Source organism: Achroia grisella, unplaced genomic scaffold (assembly GCF_030625045.1).
Source record: "Achroia grisella isolate CSIRO2021 unplaced genomic scaffold, CSIRO_AGI_Agris_v1 utg149, whole genome shotgun sequence".
Classification (NCBI taxonomy): Eukaryota; Metazoa; Arthropoda; class Insecta; order Lepidoptera; family Pyralidae; genus Achroia; species Achroia grisella.
In genome coordinates, this window is record NW_026712644.1 from 4588358 (window position 1) to 4598965 (window position 10608).

Below are 10608 nucleotides of genomic sequence, written 5' to 3' on the forward strand. Positions count from 1 at the left end.
AATTAGGAAAAGAGAAAAGCTATACATGCACTGAAAGTAATTGATGCCTTCCACACAATATTTTCAGTATTAAACAACTCTGTTTGTTCAGTAAAAGTGTAAATACACTGGTAACCTTTAATCATATTTTATATGCAAACATTACATATACAAACACTAAAGTTTTATTTCAGAATAGCCAGTAGTTTTCAAGAAATAAGTCTTTGAAATTGTACGTGTAACTTATATATATACCTACTAGTTTTTTCACCATAACAAACAACACCAATATGGCCTAGTTAGTAGTTTACCTGTGTACCAATTAATAATAATAGTAATCTCAGGACAATTCATACAGCTTCATCTAGACCCAAGTTAAGCTAGCTGAAGATTATGTTATGGGTACTGATATAAATACAAAGATTTTTTCGTAAATACATATATATTATCTATACATAGAAAACACCCAGACCGTTACAAACAATTTAATAATAAGTTAATAGTTTAATAAGTACGTACGTAATATTATCACATGGTAACAGCACGTATTATGGCAAAAATAAACATCGGCTGATTTGAAAAGATTTATTATAGTAATAATAGTAATCTCAGGACAATTCACACAGCTTCATCGAGACCAAAGTTAAGCTAGCTGAAGATTATGTTATGGGTACTGATATAAATACAAAGATTTTTTTTCGTAAATACATATATATTATCTATACATAGAAAACACCCAGACCGTTACAAACAATCATACTCATGAATACAAATGTTTGCAGCGTGCGAGGAATCGAACCCTCGGCCACCAAGCAGGAATCAAAGCAGTGTGCTAGCTAAATCGCTAGACTACGGACAACTAGCTGTATACCCGACTTCGTCCGCGTGGAATTTAACTTCTTATATTTTAGAAAAATAAAGTTAAATTCAACACGGACGAAATCCCGTGTACAGCTAGTCATCAATAAAAAAACATGTAGGTATCTCTAATATATTATACACTAGCTGTTCCCGCGACTTCGTCCACGTGGTTTTTAACTTTATTTTTCTAAAATAAAAGTAGCCTAAGTTACTCCTTATTACATCAGCTACCTGCCAAAAAAAGTCCCGTCAAAATCGGTCCAGCCATTTCAGAGATTAGCCGGAACAAACAGACAGACAGACAAAAATTGTAAAATATGTTATTTTGGTGTATGTACCGTATTTATATTCATATGCAAGTAGTAAAAAACGGTTATTTCAATATTACAAACAACAGGCTTCAACATTCTCAAGTACCACAAAAAAGATGTTTTTTCTATCAAATAAACCGTTTTTATTAAAAACAAGCTGTTCCCGCGACTTCGTCCGTGTGGAATTTAACTTTATTTTTCTAAAATAAAAGTAGCCTAAGTTACTCCTTATAAATCAGCTACCTGCCAAAAAAAGTACCGTCAAAATCGGTCCAGCCATTTCAGAGATTAGCCGGAACAAACAGACCGACAGACAGACAGACTAAAATTATAAAAATTGTTATTTTGGTATATGTACCTTATATATATTCATATGCATGTAGTAAAAAACGGTTTTTTCTATATTACAAACAGACACTCCAATTTTTATTAAATGTATAGATGTATAGATTATTATTTATTTATTTATTTATTCATCCAAAATAATACAAATTGTGTAGGATAACGTAATAGTAACATTACAGTAAAATTTTGTCAACAACATAACAGCAACTTAAACATTAAATCTCGGTATATCTATAGACTAACTGACCCCAGCGACTTCGTCCGCGTGAAATTTTATTTTATTTTTCTAAAATAACAGTAGCGTAAGTTACTCCTTATTACATCAGCTACTTGCCAAAAAAAGTCCCGTCAAAATCGGTCCAGCTATTTCAGAGATTAGCCGGAACAAACAGACAGACAGACAGACAAAACTTGTAAAATATGTTATTTTGGTGTATGTACCGTATTTATATTCATATGCAAGTAGTAAAAAACGGTTATTTCAATATTACAAACAGACACTCCAATTTTATTTACATGTATAGATGTATAGATTAAAAAAAAAGTAACAGTCATAAGGCTAGTCGTATGCCTAATATATATAATAATGTAATAAATTCATTTAAACAGAAATTGCGGGAACATTATTTAAATTTGTAACTTTTTTACTGTCCTTCTCCTTTTTTCACATCTTTCTGTTATATCCATATAGTTCTCTCTATATTTTCTGATTTTCTTACTTTCAATTTGAGACTGTACTTATAATTTGATTATCGGATCATTATGTATTTACTTATATATAATATTTATACATTTATGGGTTATACTTAGATATATATTTATGTATGTATATTGTTATTTTTTTATAGAAATGTATATTTTGCTTATCTTTATTATCTTTATAAATCTTTTTTTGACATTTCTTATTTATATTAGTGCACCGCCAATAATCTTTCGCTGCACCACTCATGGTTGCCTGGTAAATAACGCGGCAAAATATTAAGTACGTCACATGTACAAATTTTTTTGTGCATTAAAGTTAAAGAAATAAAAAAATACAATACTGTTTAATGAAAATGCGTGTTGTCTAGTGCTTTGAGATGTATCAAAATAAGGTCAACAAAAAAGTCCGTGATGGTATATGTCTATCTCTTAAGGATAACCAACAATAACCATTTTTTATCTTTTACATTTTACGGGATTTTTTTTTATCGTATGTTTCCCTTAAAATCATGTAAACTATGTTATTATGTCATAATCTAAAGAAATAATAATATTTTATAGTGACATATCCACTATAAAATACCAAAAAGTAGCAATGTAATTCGTTACGCGCGAATCAGGTGTTATAAGGTCAAAGGTCGGTGCACCCCGCGTATTTGATAAATAGTGCTTCTCTGGATGTCTTTAAGAGAAAATGGCAGTATGTACGTGTATATGTACAAGTCCTTAAGTGTTAAGTTTTTCAAATGTACATACAGTAAAGAATAAATATTTTTAAGTACAGTACTTACGTACATTAATATAATACCTACTTTTTACTTGTATCTATTGTTATCAAAATTAAATTATAAGTTCTTAACTTGACCACGACTATGTGACCCTCTCTTGGCGCCAAAACGAGTGAAAAAATGAACAGCATACGACGACGACGCAGTACCTATAGAGTGGAGCAACTGCTTATTCAGTTTTATTCAACTATTTAGTCCCTCCACCGTTACAATGAATGGAGGCGGATATTACAATGTACGTAGCATTGCGAATATAAAATATCTAGATTAGGTATAATAAATTCATAATTCATAGGCCGTTACGGTATCAGAGCCAAAGTCTTCTTTCTTTGTTTATGTACTGTTAGATGCGACAGCGACTTTGTTTTTATATTACTATGTAATGATTGATATACCTAAAATAAATAAAATATCTGAGGTTTGGACAAAAATTCAAAAGGTACTTAATTTTTAAAAAGTATTTTGAAAATACCTATTTTGCATTTAGTATTTGAAATACAAAACACAAAACTATTTTTGTTTTTAGAGTGACATTTCTATGAATTCACTGTCGATAGCGAGCGGTGCGATGGAAAAAGATAACCGTTTATAAAAATATAATAAATAACCCTGGACAATTAAAACAGACTGATACTGAACTGATATAAATAGATATTTTTATTTTGTAAATACATATATAATATACATATAAAACACCCAGACCGATGAAAACAATCGATGACCGATGAGTACAAATGTTTGCATCGTGCGAGAAATCGAACCCGCGACCATCGGATGTAAAGCGGTGTGACCACCGAGGCAGTCGAAATATATGAATAATCTTATGAATTTAATTTATTCTAATTTGTTTATGTGCGCGGGATGCGGTGTACGGTGCTCCCCCCTGCCTCCACCGTTGCTGGAGCTTGCATGTATGGAGCATTGCGAATATAAAATATCTAGATTAGTAAATTCATAATTGATAGACCGTTACGGTATCTATATATATTCGGATTAAAATAAGTATCGCAGTAAGGACCAGTATATAAAGTGATCAACACAATTAACTGATTTTTGAAATATATATACAGAGCCAAAAAGTCTTTGTGTATTCAAAAAATATCTAATTTGTTTGTGTGCGCGGGGTGCGGTGTACGGTGCAGGGGGGACCCTGCCTCCACCGTTGCTGGAGCTTGCATGTATGGAGCATTGCGAATATAAAATATCTACATTAGTAAATTAATAAATTCATAATTGATAGACCGTTACGGTATCTATATATATTCGGATGAAAGTAAGTATCGCAGTAAGGACGAGTATATAAAGTGATCAACATAATTAATTGATTTTTGGAATATATTCAGAGCCAAAAAGTCTTTGTGTATACCAAAAATTTAGCCGTTCGGAGCCATTCAGTCACGAATTATTAGTAAAAAAAGTGTCGAGTATATCGTACTATCGACGAATATATATGGCCACATCGCAAAATAGAATGCGACGTTGCCATACCGCCTGAGATATACGCGATAGGAGTCAAGTTATTCAGTGCAAAAGGTGGAATCGGCAAGTGTGTAGGTTGTGGCGTGATCAACAAAGTGCCCAAAGAGGTGTTTATATATATATATATATATTATATATATATATATATATAATAAAAAAAAAATGTTTGAATAAATAAATTTATTTTATTGCAATAAATATAATTTAACATATTAACAATATGAAATCTTTACTTAGTATACAAGAAAATAGACGCTGTCTGTTCACTTATACCTTTTAAATCCCATCAAAACAAAATGTGAAATGAGAGCCAAGTTATATATTATGATATACTAGCTGTACTCGCGACTTCGTCCGTGTGGAATTATACAAAAAAGTTTGAGAATTTTTCTAAAATAAATGTAATATTTCTACCTCTGCTATCGTTACCGTAACAATACAAATGAATCTAACAGATGCCATATTAAATTCAAATATACTCAAAGAAATATGGGCATGTCAAATGCATACGCTACATCGTTGGCAACCTTATTACATCAGCTACCTGCCAAAAAAAGTCCCGTCAAAATCGGTCCAGCCATTTCAGAGATTAGCCGGAACGAACAGATAAGACGGACAAATATTGTAAAAAATGTTATTCTGGTGTATGTACCGTATTTATATTCATATGCATGTAGTAAAAAACGGTTATTTCAATATTACAAACGGACACTCCAATTTTATTTATATGTATAGATGCCTTGGTTGTTGATTTCAACGACAAAAGAAGTGAGATCTAAATGGATGCCAAGTTCAATGGTTATTCGTGAAATTTATTTATAACAACATAAAATATATTTTCTTATAACTTATGTAGGACAATATATAATAGCCAAACTCTGACTTGGTTAGATTTCATGCAGTCTCTCGAGAAAAACTCGGCAGTTCATTCCACAATTTGATAGTATAAATCCAAATAAACAACACATCTTCAAATCGGCTGGCTGGTATGATGCGTGCCCGAGGATGACGCACTCTTCTCTCTCATCTCCCGTTTCTTGCGTCTCACTTTATGTCTGTTCTTGTGTATTCTCATTAGAGTCACCGACTTGAACAGAGCCGGACATTCGTCGCACTGGAAATATTAAATGTTTTGAAACAAAAATTAACACAATTATGTTCAGCTTGGAACTAGATGGCGCTGTGTGAATTGGCCTAAGATAATTATTATTACTTATTTATATATTATACTTTTTAGTATTCTCCCTTAGGGGGTGATAAAATTGTCTTTTTTTAAACATGCAACACGTAACATGCAACATGTCTGGCAATGAGCAGCGCAAGTTATAATAATGCTACGAACAATATATGAAAATATGGAGTTTCTTAAAATAACGAATTTGATATGAAATTTTTTACACCTTTGTTACCTGGTACCTGCCAAAGGAACCACGATCCAGGTTTCATGTTTGGGGATCGTTCTCACCTGTGTTGGGGACACACATACAACAACTTTCACGTTTACTAATATGAACTTTAACTTCCAGGACCTAAACCAGCAGGTTTATACATTCACTAACGCAGCGATATAATACTGAAATTTTACATATATTAACGTTAACTTGAGTTAATTCTTCTGAAATGTGCTTTAACGTTTAACAAAGCTAACTTTTTTGTAGCGGATTAACGAAGTTAACTATTTGATTAACGGTGCCCAGCTATGGGAAGCACTAGTTTAAAAAACACTAACGGGTACTGTCTTGTGTGGTAGGTGGATGGCGATGTGCTGCAGGTAGGTGCTGCGTCTGTGGAACCCGCTCCCGCACGTGGAGCACACGAAAGGTTTCTCCCCAGTGTGAATCCTCTCGTGGATCTGTAAACCAAATCACTATTATTACTCACTAAACGATTACTTGAATGACGAGCGTGCATGGCAATAGTTGTTCATGCACGGGATTTTCATTTAATGTTAGACATAGACACCTATATAAATACCTATACATTGTAAATAAACCGGATTTAAAAAAGATTTCGAGCGATCTACTGTATGAAGAGTCGTGACTCATTAAGAGAGAAATTCAAAGAGGCAAATATTCTCACCGTTGCTTCTCAATTTATATATTTAAATATCTTATATGTTCATAAAAATCTTGACTTATTTCCAAAAAACAGCAATATTCATAATATTAATACTAGATTTAAAGACAAACTTGCTGTCCCCAAGTATCGTTTAGAAAAGTCAATAGGTCTTTTATGGGAATAGGTATAAAATTTTACAATAAGATACCAAAGTATATGTTGGAATTACCCTTAAATAAATTCAAAACATCTGTTAAATCATATTCACTGAGCAAGGCCTATTACTCACTAAACGATTACTTGAATGACGAGCGTGCATGGCAATAGTTTTCATGTTCGGGATTTTCATTTAATGTTAGACATAGACTAATAATAAAATAGTCGGTTCCTGTTTTATTATTAGTAGTAACTAGCAATCGAAAGTAATAATTGGTATATGAGAACTGGCCAAGTCAGACCTTAGGCTACAGTATATTATCCTAAGTTATAAGAAGAAATGATATTATATATTGTTATAAATACATTTCAGGACAGACCATTGAACTTGGCACCCATTTAGATCTCATCTCTTTTGTCGTAGAAGTCAACAATCAAGGCATATATCATAATATTGAACTCGGCTATCATTTGATGGGATTAATATTACCTTGACCAGCTCGGGATTGGAACCCCGGTACTCGCAATAGGAGCACTTGTCGGTCTTCTCGTAGCCGTGCTTCGCTTTGCAGTGCATCACCAGGCGGCGTCTCGTCATGAACTTCCGGCCGCAGTGCTGCAGTGACAAAAGAATTTATTTGTTTGAACGCGCTAACCTCAGGAACTACTGGTTCGAATTGAAAAATTATTTTTGTGTTGGATAGTCCATTTGTCGAGGAAGGCTTTAAGCTATATAACATTACGCTACGACCAATAGGAGCGGAGCTGCAATGAAATATATTGCAACAGGTGGGAAAATGAAACGCAGACGATGTTGCGCGGGTCAACTAGTTATATATATAAAATTCTCGTGTCACAATGTTAGTTACTGACCATGACCACTGACCACCTTCATGAAGGAGGACTACTGTCCGAAGGGTGTAGTGTATCGGCGCTACAGTGGCAGACTACCGTCGTCAGTGCCGTGAGCACACAGACAATTTTATCTTATATATAAAATTCTCGTGTCACAATGTTAGTTACCATACTTCTCTGAAACGGCCTGACCGATTTTTATGGAATTTTATATGCATATTCAGTAGGTCTGAGAATTGGCTACTATCTATTTGTCATAGCCCTGAGTGATAAGGTTTGTCCACCCCTAACATTCTTTTTTCCATTTTTTTGTGGCATGAAATAAGATAAGTCATATTTTAGAAATTATTTTAATTGACAACAATGACGACCTCGGTGGTCTAGCGGTCTAGCACACCGCTTCGCCGATGGTCGCGGGTTCGATTCCTTGTACGGCACAAACATTTGTATTCATGAGTATGATTGATTGTATCGGTCTGGGTGTTTTCTATGTATAATATGTATGTATTTACGAAAAAATATCTATGTATTTGTATCAGTTGTCTAGTACCCATAACACAAGCTTTAGTTAGCTTAACTTGGGCCTAGATGGCGCTGTGTGAATTGTCCTGAGATTATTATTATTATATTATGAACAATTACCTCACACACATATTTCAATCCATTATGAGTCTTGTAATGATTGAACATGGATACTTTGTTTTTAAACTGTTTATGGCAATATTTGCATTCCACCAGACAATTGTCTGCTGTTTTGTCCTCTATTCTACCTTGTGATATATTCTCTTCTTTGCTATCTTCTGGAGGTACCTAGAAGGATATGAAGTTAGTTAATAACTGCAGAGCTTGAATAATATTTATATTCAAATTAAAATTCATAAATCATTTATTCATGTAGGACATTTTAGCAGTTTATGAACGTCAAATTTTTTACATTATAATTTAATTTTTTTCCCTACCGTCCAGTTCAGTGTACAGATTCTATTGAGAAGAACTGGCAAGAAACTCTACTGAATTTCTTATTTTTTTAAAGCCAGTTTATTTACAATGTATATTTATATAGGTGTCTATGTCTAACATTAAATGAAAATCCAGTGTATGAACAACTATTGCCATGCACGCTCGTCATTCAAGTAATCGTTTAGTGAGTAATAGGACTTGCTCAGTAAATATGATTTAACAAATGTTTTGAATTTATTTAAGGGTAATTCCAGTATATCCTTTGGTATCTTATTGTAATTTTTTATATCCATTCCCAAGTTATATCAATTGTCTAGTACCCATTAGACAGGCTCTAGTTAGATTAAAACTAGATGGCGCTGTGTGGGTTATATCCGGTTATTATTATTATTATATAAAAATATTACCTCAATAATTATAGGTTCATTTTTCATATTATTACTGTATGTTTTTTTATATGTAATATTCTCAAACACAAGTTGTTTCCTCTGCTTTAATAATTCTTCAACTGTTGTTATATATTCCATGCTATCCATTTCGCCATCTACTTTTTTATTACAACTTAATCTATCTGAGTCCAGCATATCATTGGAACTACCATCTTCGGATACAACCTCCACTTTCACACATGTAACACTTATGTTGTTTTCTTTGTCAATAGTTACATCATTATTGGTACAGCTTAATTTCTCGGATAGAGTTTTATGAGCTTGTTGGGAAGTGTCTCTGAAGTCCAAATATTGATTTATGAAGTCCACACATTTGGTACAGAGTTGTTGGGGCATACCATCATTAATTTCAATCTGGAATATATCAAAATATATACATATAAATAAAATTTAAGTGTCTGTTTGTAATATTGAAATAACCGTTTACTACATGCATATGAATATATATACGGTACATACACCAAAATAACATTTTTTACAATTTTTGCTTGTCGGTTTGTTTGTTCTGGCTAATCCTTGAAATGGCTGAACCAATTTTGGCGGGGTTTTTATTGGCAGGTAGCAGATGTAATAAGGAGTAACTTAGGCTACTATTTTAGAAAAATAAAGTTAAATTCCACGCGGACGAAGTCGCGGTTATAACTAGTATATTTGTAATAATATTAATATCCCAAGACAATTCACACAGCGCCATCTAGTCCCAAGCTAAACAGAGCTTGTACTATAGGGGCTAAACAACTGATATAAATACATAGATATATTATTTGTAAATACATACATATTACACATAGAAAACACCCAGACTGATATAAACAATCATACTCATGAACACAAATATATGTACCATGCGAGGAATCGAACCCGCGACCATCTGAAGGCGGTGTGCTTAAACCGCTAGAATAAATAGTAATCAGTAAACCAAACAATATAAATAGACATCTAGAACCGAGGGCGTAATACTATCTCACTGATGTATTTACATTGGTTGGATTATACGAAATTCGTCAATATTCGTCTAATACATGCAGTGGCCATTTTAAGAACTGACAAAGTGGATATTTTAGTCAATACATAATTTTTAAATTAAAATATTAATAGAATTATAAGGAAATACAAAAAAAGAGTATGCAGCATGACTCTTTTACCTTTAGTCCGGTAACCATAAATAATACATTGGTATATTCAGTGCTGATATTCGGAAATTGAAATATGGGGTTCAATGATTCTGAATTCAAACATGTTCTGCAACAATTCCACTCGTTCATATTTAAAACATATATTTTATTTATGTCAATTAGAAATGCAATACAAGAATAGAGTAAATTAATAAATAGTTTATGTATGTTCTCAGAATAATTATTGCAAAGAATATACTACTCAAGAGAATTATTGTAAACAAAAACAAATGAAAAACAGATTATGAGACGGAAAACCGTACTTTTTTATTTTATACGGCTGTGGGTGGAAGGCTTCTTGAGGCAGGCAGTTTTTGGGAATGAATATTAAAAATTGCTATTTTGATATGAAATCATTAAATTAATTACAAGTTATGAAAGCAAAATTTTTGTCTTTTTTGATTTTTATAAAACTACGAGTAATTTAAATAATACGTATACAACACACAGAAAATTATCTGTGTATTTTACTACTCTGTAATCTAATGTT

At 32.6% G+C, this 10608-nt stretch overlaps 1 protein-coding gene across 1 annotated transcript; it reads right to left on the reverse strand.

Annotated features, from left to right (window-relative positions):
• Nucleotides 1–4698: 4698 nt before the first annotated feature.
• Nucleotides 4699–10303, reverse strand: LOC131840843 (zinc finger protein 717-like). The gene is made up of 6 exons (XM_059189038.1): nt 10089–10303; nt 8902–9297; nt 8177–8344; nt 7170–7295; nt 6195–6317; nt 4699–5579 (listed from the first exon to the last, which is right to left on the reverse strand). Exons 1-6 carry the CDS (start codon nt 10206–10208, stop codon nt 5436–5438), a joined length of 1077 nt encoding a protein of 358 aa, XP_059045021.1. The 5' UTR covers nt 10209–10303; the 3' UTR covers nt 4699–5435.
• Between the last annotated feature and the right edge of the window lie 305 nt (nt 10304–10608).